Raw genomic sequence first — 20852 nt, 5'->3', positions numbered from 1 at the left:
TAGTGTGTGTGAGAAATGTTCATGAAAGTGAAGTGAAACCTCAAAGAATGTGAGCGACACGACTCCGTCTGCGTCTGTGTCCATCGTTTTGAAGGTCTCTGAAAAACACAGACGTCTGAGTCAGCTTTATGTCATGGCAGAATTACTGTATTATTAGATAGAGATTATGTTTAGATATGTTCATGTAATGATTTGTTGTTATGATAACGGCAGAATACTTAATTACATGAATTCTCTATATATTACTAGTCTCTTCAGCTCATCAAGGCTGCATTTCTTTGATCAGAAATGCCGTAAAAACAGTAAAAATTGTGAAATATTATTGCAATTTAAAATAACTGTTTTCTATGTGAATATATTTTAAACTGTAATTTATTCCTGTGATCAAAGCTGAATTTTCAGCATCATTACTCCAGTCTTCAGTGTCACATGATCTTTCAGAAATCAGTATAATATGAGGATTTGATGCTCAAGAAACTTTTATGATTATTATCAATATTGAAATCAGTTGTGATGCTTCATATTTTCGTGAAAAAAGTTTTTTTTTTCAGAATTCTGATGAATAGAAAGTTTTTTAAAAAACAGCATTTATTTGAAATAGAATATTTTGCAACATTATACATGTCTTCACTGAAGGGTTATTAAAATTATTAAAACATTTATGTTAATTGAAATAAAGCTGAAATAAAATAAAATATAAGTATTAGTTGAAAAACTTAACTAAATGAGTTTTGCCTGGGCAACAAAACTTAAATAAGTTTAAGTTTAAGCACTTGAATTAATAACTGGAAATAAATAAAAGCTAAAATAAAAACAACTTAAACCTAAATAGCAATATAAAAAAAAAAAAATGAAATGACTATTACTAAAACACACAAACTGAAAATAAAAAGCGAATTAAAAACATTAATAAAACTATAATAACTAAAATAAAAACTATCGCTGCTTTACTGTCACTTTTTATCAATTTAATGCATCCTCGCTGAATAAAAGTATAAATATCTTTCACACAAAAAAAAAAATCTTCCTGATCTCAAACTTTTGAACAGTTGTGTTTATATTTTCTACATATAATCTTTGCACATTATTGAAAAACAAAAACAATACAATTCTAATATTTAGGACAAAACTAATTCTCCAGCCCGACTCACTGAACATGGTCTCCAGTCGCACTAAACAGGTGACGAAGTTGTCGAAATCCACAGAGAGGTCTTGCTCCGTGTACCGCAGGATGATCAGCTGGAATAAATGATTGTTCAGCTTGAAACCTGGAGGAGGAGAGGAAGAGATGAGGAGATGAAGAGATGAGGACAGGAAGAGAGGAAGAGATGAGGAGATGAGTGCTGTTTCCTCTGTTCAGTTTCTATCGTCCCGTGTAAGTCAGTGTACCTGCTGTTTCCAGAGCTCTTCTCATCTCATACGAGCTCATCGTGCCGGACTTATCCAGGTCATGGTCTCGGAAGATTTGCTGTGAACAGGAGGAAGACTTCATGAACTTCAAACAATATGAAGTCGGCAATCAGAATTGACAGCATTTATTTTGCATTATGAACACTGTTATTTTCCTATTTATTAATCTGCAGCTGCTTTGAAATAATTTGTCTGGTATCCAGGCATGTGATTGGCTAAAGACAAAAAAAGGAGGAAAACCTTCTTAAGCAATTATTATTAAAAATAATTATCTTATTAAATTAATAAAGATAATACAATACAATTACAATTATACATACTATCGTACTGTTAAATAATATCAAGTAAATCAAGTATTTAATAATAATAAAATATTATGTTATAATAAAAGTATTAATAGAATTGTTATTATTAATAATAACAACAAAAATAATAATTATCATTATTATTATTATTTTATTTTACAGAACAACAGTAAAATTATAATACTAACATTTATGGTTGTCTTAATTGTTTTGCTTTCAAACGTTAAACCATTGTGCTTTTATTTTGGCAGGAAACCACAGGGTTGTTTCCCACAAATTTGGGAAGATAGTTGGCGTATGTTGCGTACCAAATGCAAATTATGAGCGACTTAGGCCGTGTGTCCACCAAAGCGTTTTTAGCCAGCTGAAAACGCTAGGCGCTCTGCTAAAAACGCTCAGCTGTGGGCGCTTGAGAGCGTTTTGGCAGCGCAGCGTTTTTTCAGTTGAGACGGTTGAGACCGAGACACTTTGCTTGTTATGATACGGAATATCCGCGAAAGTCTTACTAGTATCTCATTTCACACATATTTTGTTTCTGTGTTGATTCTATATTAAAATGTCAATACAATGTAATGTATTTTCTCTGGCTCTTGATTTTTTTCCGTTATTATGCTTGTTGTTGTCATCTGTTGACGTTGTACAAGCAGAATCATGTGGCGGACGCGGTTGGTCGGTGTGGTATTAGTCCCGCCCCTCCTCCACTGTGATTGGACGGTTGGGTAAAAAGTGACAGTGATGAGCGCTGCGTTTTACCAAAAGTTGAACATTCTTCAACTCTCGGCGACCAGTAAAAAACGCAGAACGCTCAGCGCTTCGGCGTGAAAAAGACGCTCAGCGCCTCGTTACGCTCATGGCGTTTTAAAAACGCGGCGCTCCCATTGAAAACAATTGAAAAAACACGCCAGCCGCGAGTAAAAACGCTTTGGTGGACACACGGCCTTAAAACACACAGAATAGCAGTGAATCTGAAAATGAACACAGTGCTGTGCTTTACTCTGAAACATGCAGCGTGTCAGACTATATATTTATATAATTACATCACAACCGCTGCGATTTGATGATCACACTAAACCATATCACATGCATTGACAAATTTATAAAAAAGTAACCAGGCAATTGGCGAGTAATATAATTTCAATGCTGTTTTTTAGTCGCATTTGGCGCTTTGAACCCTGATTTGTTTAAGAAAACGTAATAAAATGTGCATATTATTTAGTAATTACTTAAGGCCATTTCACAATTACAGTGACAAAATCCTGTCCCTCCCCCACTAAACCATTTTTTCCCTCGGATTTACACGATTCAGATGGTTCATACTTTTCAGTTTGGATAATACGGAAATTTGTATAATCCCATCCCTAAGTATATTGCTATATAAACACAGGTGGCTTGACCAGTTCATGACCTTTCCCACCTTCTCTCTGACCCTGAGAATTAAACATGAAGCTTTTTCTGCTGCACCTTTAATATGTTTATATGTAAATGACCTGTGTTGTGACTGGCTGACCTGTTTGCATGTGTTGACCAACTCGTCATAAGAGCCTTCACTAAAGACCACCTTTGAAAACCATGAATATAATATAACATCATCTCACCAGGTAGCGTTTAATCTTTTCCCACAACACATGAAACTCTGTGAGTCCGAGCTTCCCGCTGCCGTCCGCCTGAAGCAAGTCAAGGACAATAAGAGCAAGACCAGCAGAAATACAGCCAGAACTGTGAGAGACAGAGAGGCCTGAACGCGAACGAGGCTGGACATTAAAACACTGCACTGGCTAAATGTATCTGGTGATAAAGCATAAGAGGATAACTCATATTTGGAGATGAGTTATTCTGCATTAGAGTCAAATTGAATATTTTTGCATTAAAGCAGAATCTGTGGAAAGGATACGTCCATGAGGTTGATCATGCTCCGACAGGACTCCTTCCCGAAGCCGTCCGTCTTTAAATCTTTATCTGTGGAATAAAGACACAAACACAGACGAGTGTTCAGGACTCTCACGTCCTTTTCTTGAGCGGTGATCAGTCTGATAGTTCATTTAAAGTGCCGCTATTATGCAATGTGAAAGGTTCCTAATTTAGTTTTGGAGTCTTCTACAATAGATCCTGCATCCAAGGACAAAAACACTTACATTTTCTCATAATACACATTGCAGCATCAGCTCTTTTCTCTCAGTGTCTGAAACGGTTCGATAAAGGATTCGGTCTCTCTAAACCCCGCCTTTCTGAGAGCTTTCCTCTGCTCTGATTGGTCAGATGACCCAGTCTGTTGTGATTGGTCGATTGCTTACAGCGTGTGTCGGAAACGAAACGCTCATTTCCATATCTGAATTTCAGATTTTCCTCAGCACTTGATAGGAACAGTAACGATGGCGTCGTTTTATCGTATCAATCTTATCTTTTGGAAGTGCAGCAAAGTGGATTTACTTTTAAAAAAAGCATCTTCTCGACACGACAACACGAACCAAACTCTTCCAGTCTCAGCTGCAACTACAAGTTTGAGGGCGGGGCAAAGGAGATGTTATTCCCCGGCAGCCAATGAAAACCATAGACTGGAATTACTGACGACTCGTTTCAGGATGTTTAGAATCATAGTTTTTGGGGTTTTTTTTGGAGACAATAGCTTCATTTATCGTTCACTTTGACCTTTAAACTTTGGAGACCTTTTACATTCACAAACAGCTTTACTACACACTACATGACAGGTTATTATCAAAAAAGCATAATAGGGGCACTTAAAATGTTATTAGCTCCGTTTCGAAACCTAGTGAGACAGCATAACGTATTCAGACAAATTCTATGAATAACTGAATCAAAAATATAATATAGAAGTATGACAGTCAATACTTTAAGTTTATTGCTCAATATTCAGATGCAAATATGCAAATAATTTGAGAGTGTAGCAAGAGTGAGACGACCGACTACAGAAGTATATGCTATCGATTTATTTACTTTTATTTAATTGCATGTAATTTAGGATGCTGTCTTTGTAGACAGTGAAGTGGTTCCCTAAGGTTTGGAAATCAAAGCTAGAGTGTCTGTCACGTGTGCTTATGAAGACTCACGTTTGGAGATGATTCTGTTCAGGATGGTCTGCAGCTCCGTCACACTGATTTCCATGTCCTAGAAAACACAACCACACACATGATTTCTGTAGCAATGCATCATAATGTTGAACGTCTGCACACAACAGTTGTGTGTGTGTGAGTGTGTGTGAGTGTGTGTGTGTGTGTGTGTGTGTGTGTGTGTGTGTGTGTGTGTGTCTCACCGGTCCGGCCAGCTGTCTGAAGAGACTCTTAAAGCCGGCATCAATCTGACTCTCATGCAGATGTTGCTGGAGAGAAAGAGAGAGAATACTGTGTCTGTAATGATAGAATGACTGATAAAATAACAGCGCATCACAGTACCACTAACTATTAAATACTATTAAACTTAGTTTACATATCAGGACTAGATCTTTTATTAAATGAATTTACAGCTTTTGTATGTTCTATAGCAGCACAAACACACTATACAGATGTGTGTCGAGCCAAACTACAGCCTTTAGCCGAGACTATACTGACAACGCAGAAGCAGTGCAATCTTACTTATTGCTTAAATATAGAAATGCGTCTCGAACTGATCATCTCACCTCCTCGGGAATATCAGCCGTGACTTTATCATCCATTTCTCTGAAGGGTACAAAGACAAAATACATTATCAGCCTGTGATTCTATGATTGGATCATTTTCTAGCATGTTAAGTTTGGCAACAGTTCTTCTAACCCTAACTGATAGATCTTGACCAAAAATGTAAATACATGTTGTGATGTTATTTCCATCAAGAGGTGCTTCAATTTTTGGACAAGATCTTGTGTTGACAATGCAAGAGTCCAGCTCTCTGTAAAGTCTCCTCCAGCACATCCCAAACACTTTCAGTGAATTTAAGCTCTGGACTCAGAGGAGACCATTCATGTGTGAAAGTGATTCTTCATGTTCCTCCCAACTATTCTTTTACTGATGAATCTTGACACTGTCATCCTGGAATATGGCCATGATGTAGTAGTTTAAGAAATGAAAAGCTACACACTCCATTAGGGCTGTATTCTTCCAGTCGATTAGTCGATTATTTGGTCGATACGTTCTGGCTCGACCAAAATTCTGATTGGTCGATTTTTTGCCGCGTTCATTGCATTAGTTTTGTCGCGTTCATTTACCGGTAATCAGTTTTGCCGCGTTCATTTCATCAGTTTTGCCGCGTTCATTTCATCAGGTGGAAAGCACTAATTGCTAATGGGGGTGTTTTCAGAGCACCCCTGTTTCACAGGTAACAGTCTGTCTTCAGAACACCCCCCTTGTTTTCACTTCTTTTGGATTAGCCCAACTCACCGGAGAAGACGGACAGATTGAAGAAAGTATGCTACTAGAAGGTTTGCTGAATATTACTTGATCTGGTTTGTTTAATAAATATAATTTTTTTATTAAAGTGGACGTGCCTTTTGTGTTTAAGAGTAAAAGCTTTAAGTTAATAGTCTATTCGTGTCTCAGCCGCGAAGCTGAGCTCCTATGTTCAGCCCATAGCATAGACTGTAAAAAATAGGTTCAGCCTCACTCTGTGCGAGCTGCACAGAGCGGCTGAAATTATAGAGTCTGTCAGTTATTATAATACATATGACAGAAACAATTGTCTAAATTATGTTACATATTCCTCAAAAGTTGTCATGATATCACTAGTTGACAACATAGTACTATTTTCGGAAATCATAGGCTATGATATTGCGCAGGTGCACGTGATGCAACGCTGTCAGAGCCGACAGACTCGTGTGTCAGACTCATTTCAGTGCACATTAATACGTCAAAAACGATTTAATACTGCAAATAGCCTACTAGTTTTTTTTTATGTTTATTTATAATTCATTTAGGCGGACAACAAGGCTACCAAGTACTGCGCACAGTGCGCAGCTAATTAATTTAACGTTTTTTTTCTAACGTCATTTTTAGTCGATTTTAGTCGATTTTTAGTCGAAAACTTCAGGACTTCAGTCGACCAAGATTTTCTTTGGTTGAGTACAGCCCTACACTCCATCAATCAGGGCTAGAAGAGCTGTTGATCCATAATGATCCAGTCATAGACTCTTCAGCATTTGCCTATTTAAATCCAAACAGGGATTTTTTTGGACGGCCAGTGTGTGTATACACATTTTTATGTTAGATGCAAAAATTGTGATTAATCGATTTGACATCACTAATTAAAAGTAAAGCTTGTTCTGATGAGTCAATAAAATTACAGAAAAAAATATGAAAATATCAGTTGGCAAAAAATTATTGCAACATAAGAGCAATAATCTGCTACGTTTTTTCTCCTTGACAATGCAAAGCGATTCAAATCAGAGAGATTAAAGAATTAAAGAAATGTTGGGCATCTTCAAAAAAGAAAAAAATGTAATTAAATTCATTAAAAGTTTAGTTAGAAAGTCAGAAAGCCATATTCAGGCATATATAGCCTTTTGATTCCACTTAAACAAAAATATGGATCATATATGATGCTTTGAGTGACAGCATGATAAATAATGCAATTGTCTTTTTAAGAAAATTATGCAAAATAGATGTGCATGGCCAGTGAAAAATACTTCTGGACCCCATTAACAAACCTTATTTTTAATTCCGACTAATAGCAGTTTAATGCTGTAAAATGCAGGACTCACTGTGAGTTGGCTGGTTTCTCTGAGAAAACTCTGAGCACGAAGTCTCCCTCTTTGTTGGGCTCGAAGGTGGACGGTACGATGATGTACTCTCCGGCCGGCAGACGGAAGCGCGAGCTCACCTCCCGCAGGTTGATGAAGAGCTCCGAGCGAGCGCTGGACGCATGACTGAGGAAGAAGTCCCGCTTCAGGTGCACGGCCGACCTGCCCGTATACTGAGCGGAGAAGTACACACACAACAACATCAACTGAGGGTTGTGTCGGATTTACATGTTGCTTTGGTCAAACATTAGGTCTCATACACCAATCATGAGCACATGTGAATTTGTGTGTGAAATCCGTGTACAAACGTTTTCACAAATCATGATTCATCAATAACTTTCTTACTAATATGAATTCTAAATTTACAAAGAAAAAAAGAGTGGAGGAAAGCCCTTATGTGGAGACGGTGTGGGCTTTTTAAGCCAATGACTAACTTTGGCCATGAGGTGGCTCATTTAGAGTCCGAATTCATTAACATTAGAACGAGGTTAAGAACATATTCACATGCGTATGCATGTGTTGAGAATTAGGCAGAAATTTTTTGTGAGAAGTTAAATATGAATAATCCATGCAACTATAAGTGAAACAGACCCAGTGTCCTCAAGCTCTTCAAGAGGATCTCAATTACCTTTCCGGACAAAATGCTTTTTCTCTCCATATTCTACAGTGTTTCAAGACCTTCAAAACTCAGAAATATCTCACAATCTAAAATTCACAGTCATTCAAACGGCCTCTGATCGTACCTCATCTGGCACCTGCAAAAATAAAGGTGGAAAAAAACGACCAATCAAAAAGAGCAATCAAACAGAGAGCCAAGAACAAGTGAACACAAACTTCGACAAGTTAAACAAAAGCGATCTGCTTTCTGACCTCATAAATGGCGAACCCGATGGTCTCCATGTCCTGTCCTTCTCTCCGCTTCTTCCTGCGGTCCTTCTGCATCAGCGCCACCAGGAAGCTGCAATCTGATTGGCCGGGAGAATCCGGATGTTTTAAGGCCACCTTGAACTGAGGGTTGATCCAGAACGTGGCTATGGTTTATGGGAACAAAAGAGGATGATGAGGATTTCAACTTTTTTGCAGACACTGACTAGAGTTGGGTATCGTTGAACTTTAGCGATTCCAATTCCGATTCTGCTTATCGATTCAGATTCTTATTGATTCTCAGTTTCGATTCCACTATGTTATAAAATAAAACATTGACAAAAAGTCAAACATTTAGATATCAAAACATTCTGTTGCAGCTGAATACCATGAACAAAAATCTGCAGCCTAAAGAACAACTAACTAATAAGCATCTTTTTCCACATCTTCTTGCGCTTGAATGGTTTAAAACCATTCAAATTAAAATAAAAATGTTTAATTAAAGCATTAAAATGCGCACAATTTTGATTCCGCTTATCGATTCCTTTAATTTTATAACAAGTATTGGATACGTTTTTCGATTCCCAAACCAAACACTGAGGCAGCGATGTCCTTCTGCGGATGCTGTACCTGGGAAGTTCCTGCAGCCTCCAGCCGTGCTGCCTCTCCTCCACTCGCCCTGATAGAGCGATGTGCTCCACTTCTTCACCTGACTCGCCTGGAGAGCGTCTGGTGTCAGGTTACAGATCTCCAAGCGGCTGAACTCGCGCAGGAAATCACTGAACGACATCCTGAGAGAGAGAGAGAGAGAGAGAGAGAGAGAGAGAGAGAGAGAGATGCAAACGATAGAAGATCCAGACACACTCATTTTCACAGGTGCTGAGTCATTGATAGGTCGTTGCCAGGGTGTTCTATGTGGTTTCTGGTTTCTAGGGTGTTGCTAATGTGTTTGTAGGGCATTTATAGGTCGTTGCTAGAGTGTTCTGTGTGGTTTCTGGTTTCTAGGGCATTGCTAAGGTGTTCTGTACAATTTGTATGGCATTTATAGGTCGTTTCTAGGGTGTTCTGTGTGGTTTCTGGTTTCTAGGGTGTTGCTAAGGTGTTCTAAACAGTTTGTAGGGCATTTAGGTCATTGCAAAAGTGTTCTGTGTGGTTTCTGGTTTCTAGGGCATTGCTAAGGTGTTCTGTACAATTTGTATGGCATTTATAGGTCGTTTCTAGGGTGTTCTGTGTGGTTTCTGGTTTCTAGGGTGTTGCTAAGGTGTTCTAAACAGTTTGTAGGGCATTTAGGTCATTGCAAAAGTGTTCTGTGTGGTTGCTAGGTGGTTGTTGAGGTGTTCTGAACGTTTATAGAGCATTGATAGGTTGTTGTCAGGTTGTTGTGGTGATTCAGGTGGTTTCTAGGGTTGTTGCTATGTAGTTGCTAAAGTGTTCTGAATGGTTCATAGAGCATTGATAGGTTGTTGCCAGGGTGTTGTTCTGTGTGGTTTCTGGTTTCTAAGGCTTTGCTGAGGTGTTCTGAACAGTTTGTATGGCAATTATAGGTCATTGCTATGTTTTTCTGGGTGGTTGCTAAGGTGTTCTGAACGTTTATAGAGCATTGATGGGTTGTTGCCAGGTGGTTCAGGTGTTCTGTGTTGTTGCTTGGTAGCTTCTAGGGTGTTGCTATGTGGGTGCTAAGGTGTTCTGAACAGTTCACAGGCATTTAAAGGTTCTTGCTGGTGGATCTCAACCTTTTTGACTTCAAGCCCAGACTTTTGACTTTAGCTGATAGCTAAAGAAAACCACTATGGTGTTCTGTGAGTTTGCTAGGTGGTTTCTAGGGTGTTGCTAAGGAAATCTAGGGAATTTTTCCTACTAGTATGGCTGGAGACTAACTGCTAATCTAAATCTGTCAGAGCATGGTCCACTAACCAGAACTCCCCGTCCTCGCTGCGGTTCTGTAATCGGCCCCGGACGGAGCGGTCCACGTTGTCCCATTCCCGAGAGCTGAACACACACGTCAGATCGGTCATCAGAGCAATATCATCACAGTAAAACAGACTCTATCAGTTCGCTTATGTGTTTCTCACTTGTCACTCCAGGCTCCCGTCCACTCCACTTCCCCCCACGGGTTCCTGATGCGCACCAGTTTAGTCATGTTTCCTCTGTAGACCACCTGATCAACACATATTTCATATTTTCATTAGGAATTACATGCACTGAACAATCTTCCATAATAAGACCAGAAACGTGTCCAATGTCCTTTTTGATTTATATTATTCTCTCTCGCTTGGCTTGATTTCTGGGATATTGAATATAATATGCAGCCATCAGGGATGGCTTTCAATATGTGGGAGACTCCCGGAGCTTCTAAGGAAAGCTGGGATGCCTGAATTTCCCTCACATTTATGCATTTGCCAGATGCTTTTATCCAAAGTGACTTACATGGCATTAAAAATATAAATGTTTTAGTAAGTTCATTCATTCCCTGGGAACTTTATCTGACTTGAAAGCATGACAGGAACCTCAAAGAAAGATATTCTGCATCTAAAACTGGCTAGATTGTTGTGTACAGTAAGTGTTTTAGTGTGTCTTTGTGTCTCTGGCTCACCTCTTCCACTCCAGTCACTGAGTACGCGTGACCTTTGACCAGCTTCTTAAAGGTCACCGCCTCCATGTCAAACTTACTGGTGATCTTGAGGACAAAAAGAAGCATAATGCAATCAGAAAATGAACTTAAACACCCTCAGCAATACAAACATGAGCAAAATAAACATGCTTATCAGTGTTGTCATCGTTAACTAAAACTACAATTATTTAAATAATTTCAGGAATTAATATAAAGCTGAAATAAAATATAAATATTAGATTAAAAACTTAGAAAACTCAAATGTGCTTGTTCATCTAAACGTGCCAAAGCTTTAACATAAGACATGTTTTTTTTTAATTTTTTTTTTATTCTGTGTTGTGTATTTACATTTTTCTGTTGATCAAATTAAGGCACAAAACAATAATTTATCTTTTATTCAAATGAAAATTAAACAAGCCCAAACAAGTGCAACACAACAGAGGTTTACTGTTGAAATTATAACATGGAAGAAAATGAGTTTTAATAATTTTATTATTAGTAGTATTATTAGAAGTAATAGTAGTATTACATTAAGATATACATGATATATTTTGACGGGTTGAAGTGTAGACCTTCTTGTGTGATGTGAGGATAGTTCCTCTCAAATGAAATGTTGTCAAAGTGAGAATATTACACAACAAAAGGCAAAAAAAATGTACATATGATTCCAGCATGTTCTGTGTGTCTCTGTGTGAATAAACGCTGCCTTAAAAGTATCGAACTCGATACCCAGCCCTATTTAACAAACTATACAAATGCAGCCTCATCGTTTTGCAAACACCTCAAGTGTCTGTGACTGTACGAAGCTCATGAATATATAACGAGGCTGCTTCTATTGGTGTTCTGTTGCTCATTGAAAGGTGTTCAAGCATGAGGCCGAGTGTGAGAGAGAATCATGCTCACGTCTATCGAGCAGCCCAGCAGCGAGCCTCTCTCCACGGCCCGACCGATGATGCTGAAGAGGTCAGAGGGCGCTTTATTCAACTCGTACATCTCTGTGACCCCGCCTGTGAAGTCCTCAAAGCCCTCGGACGTGCTGCCGCCCGACAGAGCCTCGTAACAGCCGTTCAGCCTGGAAAACAGAGCAGAAGCTGAGCGAGTGCAGTTCAGCTGTGTTTGATTCATGTGTAGAGTTAGGGATTATCAAGAAATATGGACTTGGTTTGTGTTTGAGAAAGGTCTTCAACGTGTTAAAACATACAGGGGTCACTGAAGCCAATAGTTTAAGGGACCATTTCTTTGTTAAAGCCTTACTTTCCAGTTAGACTAAAGTGTAGCTCTCCTTCAGAGAAAGAACGCATTATCTTGATGTTTTGAGAAAACTCTCCTGTTTATAGTTAGAGCCTGGCCAAATCCAACCTTGGAAAAGCTGTGTGTCGATAACTAACTTCAGGGTCCGAGTGTCAGCAGCATAATCGATGGAGATATGCTTCAGTCTATCTGTATATGTGTGGAAAATTACTGTGTTTATCTTTCTTAGCCAATCAGAAACTGCAACCTGAAGCAAGGACATAGTTCAGACCTTGGTGAAGGGTATAACTGCTGTGTGTGTGTGTGTGTGTGTGTGTGTGTGTGTGTGTGTGTGTGTGTGTGTGTGTGTGTGTGTGTTAGGGTATAACTGCTGTGATCTCTGTAACTGTAAGTGGGGCGGCCTACGAACTCCTGTGTGAGTCTTGAAGCTGAACTTCTGCTGATGAAACTGCAAACTATCTTCAGTAAAACTTTTCTTTAATTTATTATAATTCTGACTCCAGGTCTTCTTTCAAACATCTGGTCGGTCCTTGGGTCCTAAGCTGTAACCCCCTAACACAATAGTTGGGCCTAGGCTATAGAATAGTCTCCCCTTATCTGTGAAAACGTCACATTCTGTTTATGAGTTTAAATCTAAATTGAAATCTTATTTTTTTTACTTTGGCTTTTTAAACTTCAAGAAAACTTCAAGAAAGGGCATTCAACTGAGACTGCATTACTGTCAGTCACAGAAGCCCTACGGATCGCAAAAGCTGCTTCCAAATCTTCAGTCCTCATTCTCCTGGATCTGTCTGCTGCCTTCGACACTGTGAATCATCAGATCCTTCTGTCCAGCCTCTCATCACTGGGCATCACAGGAACTTCCCTCCGCTGGTTCGAGGGCTATCTCACAGGTAGATCTTCAAGGTCGCATGGAGAGGTGAGGTATCCAAAGCACATCAGCTGACCACAGGTGTTCCCCAGGGTTCAGTTCTTGGACCCCTCCTCTTCTCCATCTACACCACATCACTGGGACACATCATACAGGCACATGGTTTTTCCTACCACTGCTATGCTGATGACACACAGCTCTTCCTCTCATTTCAACCAGATGATCCCACAGTAGCTGCACGGATCTCAAGCTGTCTGGCGGACATCTCGGCATGGATGAAGGAACATCACCTGCAGCTCAACCTGGCAAAGACTGAGCTTCTCGTCCTCCCTGCCAATCCGTCTCTACAGCACGACTTCACCATCCAGCTAGAATCATCATTAATCACCCCATCAAGGTCGGTCAGAAATCTTGGAGTAACGTTTGATGACCAGCTGACCTTCACAGATCACATTTCAAAGACAGCTCGATCATGCAGGTTTGCACTGCACAACATCAGGAAGATCAGGCCTTTCCTAACTGAGCATGCAACACAACTTATCGTCCAGGCCCTGGTCATCTCTAGGCTTGACTACTGCAATGCTCTTCTGGCTGGACTTCCAGCATGTGCAACCAAACCCCTACAGATGATCCAGAATGCTGCAGCTCGTCTTGTCTTCAACGAGCCCAAGAGGGCCCACGTCACTCCTCTGTTCATCTCTCTGCACTGGCTACCTCTCGCTGCTCGCATCAAGTTCAAGGCATTGACGCTTGCTTACAGATCTATCACAGGCTCAGCTCCCTCCTACTTTCACTCACTCCTACGAGTCTACATCCCTACCAGACACCTACGATCGGTCAACGAGCGACGTCTCGTGGTTCCATCGCAGAAAGCCACAAAATCTCTTTCCAGAACATTCTCATTCACAGTTCCATGCTGGTGGAACGCTCTCCCCACCCTCATCCAGAATGCAGAATCCCTGACAACATTCAAAAGACAGCTGAAAACCAATCTCTTCTGTGAGCACTTAACGTCATAAAAAAAAAAATCAGGCTTATCAGGCTTATGCTACTCTGAATAATACCTGAACTTCGTATTTTGAGCACTTCTTGCGTTGATGTTGTTTTTTGCCTCTTCATGATGACTTGCTTAATTTAGTCCTAATTTGTAAGTCGCTTTGGATAAAAGCGTCTGCTAAATGACTAAATGTAAATGTAAATGTAAATGTAAAATTTGTATGTTAAATTTGCTGATTTTCTGATTGCTGATGTTCCCTTTTATCTTTTGTTTGTTTCCTTTCATTGTTTTATCTTATTTGTACAGCACTATGGTTCAACTACTGTTGTGTTTATCGGTGCTTAGTAAACACATGAATGAATGAATGAATGTTTACTTGGCATAGGCCTTCTCCAGCAGAGCGCTCCAGAACTCTCCACCCTCCGCTGAGTGAACGAACAACAGCTTCCCATCTTTCACCGGCAGACGGTCATCAATCACCACGTCCAGCCACTCGCCGAACTGCCAGAACTACAGAGACAGAGACAGAGAGAGAGAGAGAGAGAGAGAGAGAGAGAGAGAGAGAGAGAGAGAGAGAGAGAGAGAGAGAGAGAGAGAGAGAGAGAGAGAGAGAGAGAGAGAGAGAGAGAGAGAGAGAGAGAGAGAGAGAGAGAGAGAGAGAGAGAGAGAGAGAGAGACAGGTTAGATGAGGTAACGCATGAACGCATGGGATGGCAGAGATGAAGTGTGCAGAAGAGAACGAGGGGAAGCAGTGATGGAGTAAATTAAAAATTAAAACAGATTGAAACTTGTGTTTAGAAAAACTTGTGTTTTGCATAGCTTTGTATTTTACTGATTCACTTTTATGTTGTATGGTGTCCTTGAGTGTCTTGAAAGGCACCTATAAATAAAAGTTATTATTATATATTAATTCTTGTTTCTGACGTCACAAACTACCGTGTAACCAATCATATCAACGTGTGATCGTCAACGAGTGAGAGACAGAGAGAGCAGTTCAGTTTCATATCCTCTAAAAAATAAAGGTTCTTCATGTAAATGATAATGTACATCGTATAGAAGCTTGGTTTTGCCATGGAATAAAAAAAGGTAATTGAGATGTTTTATTTCACAAATCTGACTGAATTTTTTTCTGTTTACGTCTTGCAATTCTCAAAGGACAAAAAAGGAAGGGCCGTGACGGAAATAACATTTAGCTGGTTATCATCACAAAATAAACGTATTCTGTCCTGACGTTCAGCTGGATGTACATTATCCCACTTATTTCACTGGTGACACTTTACATTACAATAAGGTTCATTAGTTAACACTAGTTAATGTAGTAACTAACATGAACTAACAATGAGCAATACATTTGTTACAGCATTTATTAATCTTTATTAATGTTAGTTAATAAACATCCAACTGTTCATTGTTTGTTCATGTTAGTTCACAGTGCATTAATGTTAACAAATACAACTTTTGATTTTAACAATGTATTAGTAAATGTTGAAATTAATATCAACTAAGAATAAATAAATGTTGTAGAAGTGCAGTTCATTATTAGTTCATGTTAACTAATGAACCTAATAATAAAGGGTTAACATTTTACTTCTCACATGATGCAAAAAATGTATCTGAGTTTAAATATTTTTCATCATGTATTATAAATATTACGTATATATAAACAAGACGAGACATATGTTCAAACAAGACAGACATTAATGGGATAATGTACAGCCGGATCACGCATTACACAGCTTTACACCACATAAATAATGACAGGGACACGAAATATTAAACCGTTTTAAAGGCTTACTTGTTTAATATCTTATCATCCGTTACACTGCACAAAACAATCATTCTTTCTAACAACCTACTATTAATAAAGTCCTCCGGTTTCACTTACTTAGTAAACAAGAGAGAGCGAGTGTGTGGTGTGATTCGAGAGACATGACAGAAGAGTCTTCCTCAGATACCCGGATGAGCCTCATTATACAGGTTAAATGTCATGACTGACCAATCAGAATCAAGCGTTTCAGAGAGCCATATAATGCCAAATAATGGCACTGATGGTTCGATGACGAACCTTTAATATTCATGGAACCTTTTCATTCCACTAAAGATTATTTATAGTGGAAAAAGTTTCTTTAGATTTTCTAAATGTTCTTCACACTAAGAAAAAAAGGTTATTTTAAGGTTCTTCCAGAGCCAAAAAATGGTTCTTCCATGACCGTCCAGCAGGTGGCTCACACACACACACACACACACACACACACACACACACACACACACACACACACACACACACACACACACACACACAAACACACAAACACACACACACACACACACACACACACACACACACACACACAGACACACAGACACACACACAGAGACACAGACACACACACTCTCTCTGGTCCTGTAATCACTGGATCACATTAGTAGATTATAACTTACATTTATCAGTTATCCATTAGCATAGAGATAGCATTCTACAATACCTGATCATTAAAGATAATCACCAATCTGTTAAAGATACTTTGTAATGATTTTGTTGAGGAATAGCATCCACTGATCACTGGAAAAGGTGGCTGCACAAACATGATAAAAAAAAAACAGAGATAAAGCATTAACTTCACAGATAATGCACATCCTTTGCAGTTTGTTTTGTTGCATTAGTGCTAAAAAGTCAAAGAAAGATGAAACGTTCTGAACAAATTGGCTTCCATGCACTGAATGCACATCATAATGTCATTACAACTTCAACATTTCATGTTCAATTGAAATCTGATTTTTATTTTTATTTTTAAAGGTATAGACTTTTAAAAGTATATGTAACTTTTTTGTAAAAAAAAATATATACAGTATATATATATTTTTTTTTTTTACAAAATGTATATAATTGGTGCATTCATCTTCCAAACCGTGTTTTTGCCTTCTCCTGACTCACTCCGCTACACATATACTGAGTTTATATTTGGACTATATTAGAGCGAGCAGGACGACAGGAGCCAGAACCAGCGGGACTCGCGAGACTCATGCAGTTTTATTAACCGCTAGAGCACTGAAAGTTACATAGTGTACCTTACATTTTTATTCAATCAGTGTTACTTGCCATTTCTTTGTAATTATTTGTGAAATTTACTAGTAAATTCTGAGTGCAAACAGTTCCTCCCCCAAGGGTTTTCAGTATGAGGTGATGTGACTACAGCGTTATAGTGAACCCTCATTCATTATTCATCACGTATTCCAGAATATACTGGTGCAGCAGAAAACCCTGTTATTTACGTCCATCCACACTTCCACCAGAAATACACACACACACGTCTGTCTTCCACACACACCTGCTGACTGGCACCTTTATGAACTCAAAACAGTCAGGGAACACACACACACACACACACACACACACACACACACACACACACACACACACACACACACACACACACACACACACACACACACACACACACACACACACACACACACACACACACACACACACACACACACACACACACACACACACACACATGTCTGTCTTCCACACACACCTGCTGACTGGCTTCCTTTATGAACTCAAAACAGTCAGGGAATGTTTAGCCTCTCTCTCTCACACACACACACACACACACACACACACACACACACACACACACACAAATGGATTTGAGAGACATAAATGAAATCAATCATCAATCATTGAACATCCCTGAGGAATTTCTCTTCAGGATATTTGATTTATATAAAGCAGAGGCCAGATTAAATCTCACAGTCTTTCAAGAACATCTCGGAATAATTGTTCAGTACGTGTCTATTATACATATACGTAAATAGATATACAGGTATGAATATGTATAAATCTTGCATAAAGAATATATTATGCATTTGACTATATATTTCAGTATCAATTTGATGGTTTTATATAAAAATGAAAGCAATGTCACAACGCAAATCATCTAAATGGTCCTAAAACTGCATTACTTGTTATTAAATATGACCAGGACAAGCGAGGTTCACTCATTTCATTTTTCATGTGTGTGTAATTCTCTCCCACCGTCCCTCGTGATTTACTCTCTCATCATCAGCTTCAACACACACTCGCTGCATTTCTGCTTCTAATGTAATCTAAATGAGTCCCAGATGAGACAGACAACGTGTGTGTGAGAGTGTGTGAGAGAGAGAGAGAGAGAGAGAGAGAGAGAGAGTGAGAGTGTGTGTGAGAGAGAGAGAGAGAGAGAGAGACGCATTAGTGAACACATTTGGGTCCTAAAGAAGCCCTGTGTTTTTGTTCTCACGCTCATTCATGCATGATGCACATCGGCTGTGTGTGTGTGTGTGTGTGTGTGTGTGTGTGTGTGTAGTATTTGATGATGATATATTTTGCAGTTCAGGATTATATTCAACTTTTGTGAGTCCTACTGAGTGTTAAGTCTGACTGCACGGTGTTGTTGTCTAGTTCTGCACAGATGTTCATGCCACCCCCAAATAAAATCTGTGTTTTTACACATGTGCCACAGTAGCAACATCACATGTAAACACTAAGATGCATGAACATGGTAATCATTCAGAGCCGTTGTATTTCTCAATTTGAACTTGTGATGTAATTTGCTTCGTTGCATTATGCTGCCTGTACAAATTGTGAAAGGATTCTTGGCTTGCGGTGTCACCTCATTACCCATAATGCCACTTCACTGAGGTTATTTGAAGAGTGTATAACCTGCCCTCCCCCTCATCTCACACACATCCGCACAATAACTCCCTTCGAGACACTGAAATGTGATCACACCTATTGCCATTGTGAACGCACTACAGTAGAGCACAAGAGGAACAGATTACCCATGTTGCCTGAATACGCATTCACTGTTTCTGAGAAGCACTTCACCGCTTTATAATACTCACACACACACCATTGCTCACTCTAGTCTGTTTACAGAGCAAAGTTCAGGAATGGTTTATGGCCACATTTGTTTCAAATCACTCTTAAAATTAAAGCTCCCAAAGGGGGTTTTCACAGCAATGCCCTAGAAGAACATTTTAACCCTAGAGTCTTCGCACGTCGGTCAAAAAAAAAAAAAAAATATATATACATATATATATATTAAGGAACTATATTTTAGTTTGATAATGTTTTGTTAATATTTTGTATTTTTAGGGGATTTTATGGTACTACATCATATTTACGCAGTAATTATAATCCATTTATTCACATTTTGAGCATAGACCTGGAATTTTTCCAACTTAAACTTTCGTAAGTCTTGAATGCTTTAAAGCACAGACTGAAGTTTGGTCTCTTTTTAAAGAACACACACGGCAAATTATTGCTGGAGTGAAAAAAGTTTAAAAAAGTGAACTCAAATTTACAGAATTTTACGTTTATTGTTACGAAAAATGCACAAAATTACTATAAAAAAATTGTTTTACTGTAAAACTGCAAGAAAATCAAAGACATAAATAAATCTAAACAAGTTGTGATCCAAATTTGAGATATCAAAAAATGAGCTTTCAGTAAGATTATTTTTGGCCGCAGTACCAAATGTTTCCACCAGATGATATTCATCTCCCATTCATTTCCAATGTGCTCATTTTTGACCATGTGACAATTTTTTTCAGGACCATTTAACCTTTTCGAATCATGACCATGATTTTGTGTGTGTGTGTGTTTACATAGCAAGTGCCAAAACCTTTACCAAGTTTCGTACCATTCCGTAAAAAAAACAAAAACAAAAAAAAACGTAAAATGTTCCGGTCAAAAATGACGAAGAGCATCAAAGGATCTTTTTCCACTATAAAGAACCTTTAGTGCATTGGAAAGATTGCATGGAAGATGAAGGTTCTCAGTGGAACCACAGATGCCAGTAAAGAAGCTTTATATTTAGGAGTGTGACGTACCTGGAAGTGGAAGATTCCCACATAACTTCCGTCAAAGTCCTGTCCGTGCGGCACCACGCGGTGCAGGAGGTTATCGTTCAGAGTCAGAGACGCGATGGCCGCCAGCAGCCAACAGTCACCTGATGAAACACACCACACATGAGCTTCAGTGAAGACAAGAGACCAGATGTAAACACTTGGTCAAAGTCCCCCTGTGATGAAAACTCACGTTTTTAATGTTGTTTATATGTGAATGTGAAGATTTTTTAAATATGCTTTAAGACCAACCATGTGCAAATTCATCAGTCAACACCATTGCTGAGTATTTTCTCCTTAAACTGTCTGAATATCAGTGTCTATGGTGTTTTGGCCCATGATGAGAGATTTAGTTTTATTTCAGTACAGGTAATTGTGTAACTTAAACACAGCTGAATAAATATGTGTAGAGAATGGTGTCTAACTAACCACGAGTCCACCAGAAATGGTCTTTGGTGTAATGAAACGCCTGTCTAAAGCCCTGTTCACTGCTGGTATTAAGATGCGTTTTGGTCGATCGGATCACAAGTAGACGAGGGAGACACATTCCCGTTTACTCCTGGTGTTTTAATCCGTCTCTTCTGTCCACTTTCATCCACTTCTGTCCTGATTTCTTCGAGGGGAGGGTCTATGGGCGGGAAATGGATGGGTTTTTCAGATCTTTCTATCTAATAAGTTTGTTTACACATGAACACGACCGGAGACGAGGGAAAAACTCACGGAGAGCATCAGCTTTAGTTTCTGCTCTGACCGACCCAAGATCAGCCGAACGCTGTGAGTGTGTGTTAGAAATCAGCCGAACGCTGTGAGTGTGTGTTAGAAATCAGCCGAACGCTGTGAGTGTGTGTTAGAAATCAGCCGAACGCTGTGAGTGTGTGTTAGAAATCAGCCGAACGCTGTGTGAGTGTGTGTTAGAAATCAGCCGA

The 20852-nt window shown here is 39.1% G+C and overlaps 1 protein-coding gene and 1 long non-coding RNA gene across 2 annotated transcripts in view; both read right to left on the bottom strand.

The window, feature by feature from the left end:
* The window catches only part of capn1 (calpain 1), a 30738-nt gene that overhangs the window by 970 nt on the left and 8916 nt on the right, over positions 1-20852 (bottom strand). The window contains exons 4-21 of the mRNA XM_082162358.1: positions 19912-20030; positions 14408-14541; positions 11816-11984; positions 10895-10978; positions 10374-10459; positions 10216-10290; positions 8932-9092; positions 8308-8468; positions 8181-8192; positions 7399-7610; positions 5347-5386; positions 4984-5049; positions 4781-4838; positions 3607-3671; positions 3311-3379; positions 1390-1468; positions 1152-1268; positions 40-98 (exon numbers count right to left, since the gene is read on the bottom strand). Coding sequence (XP_082018484.1) covers positions 40-98; positions 1152-1268; positions 1390-1468; positions 3311-3379; positions 3607-3671; positions 4781-4838; positions 4984-5049; positions 5347-5386; positions 7399-7610; positions 8181-8192; positions 8308-8468; positions 8932-9092; positions 10216-10290; positions 10374-10459; positions 10895-10978; positions 11816-11984; positions 14408-14541; positions 19912-20030 — 1766 coding nt within the window. The remainder of the gene's footprint in view (positions 1-39; positions 99-1151; positions 1269-1389; positions 1469-3310; positions 3380-3606; positions 3672-4780; positions 4839-4983; positions 5050-5346; positions 5387-7398; positions 7611-8180; positions 8193-8307; positions 8469-8931; positions 9093-10215; positions 10291-10373; positions 10460-10894; positions 10979-11815; positions 11985-14407; positions 14542-19911; positions 20031-20852) is intronic.
* Positions 16888-18235, bottom strand: LOC309493377. The gene is made up of 2 exons (XR_014203887.1): positions 17574-18235; positions 16888-17360 (listed from the first exon to the last, which is right to left on the bottom strand). It is a non-coding gene; the product is annotated as an uncharacterized lncRNA (long non-coding RNA).

Source organism: Leuciscus leuciscus (genome assembly GCF_965113295.1).
Source record: "Leuciscus leuciscus genome assembly, chromosome: 2".
Lineage (NCBI taxonomy): Eukaryota > Metazoa > Chordata > Actinopteri > Cypriniformes > Leuciscidae > Leuciscus > Leuciscus leuciscus.
Note: the sequence above shows the minus strand (reverse complement) of the source record. Positions and strands in the feature narration are given on the sequence as shown.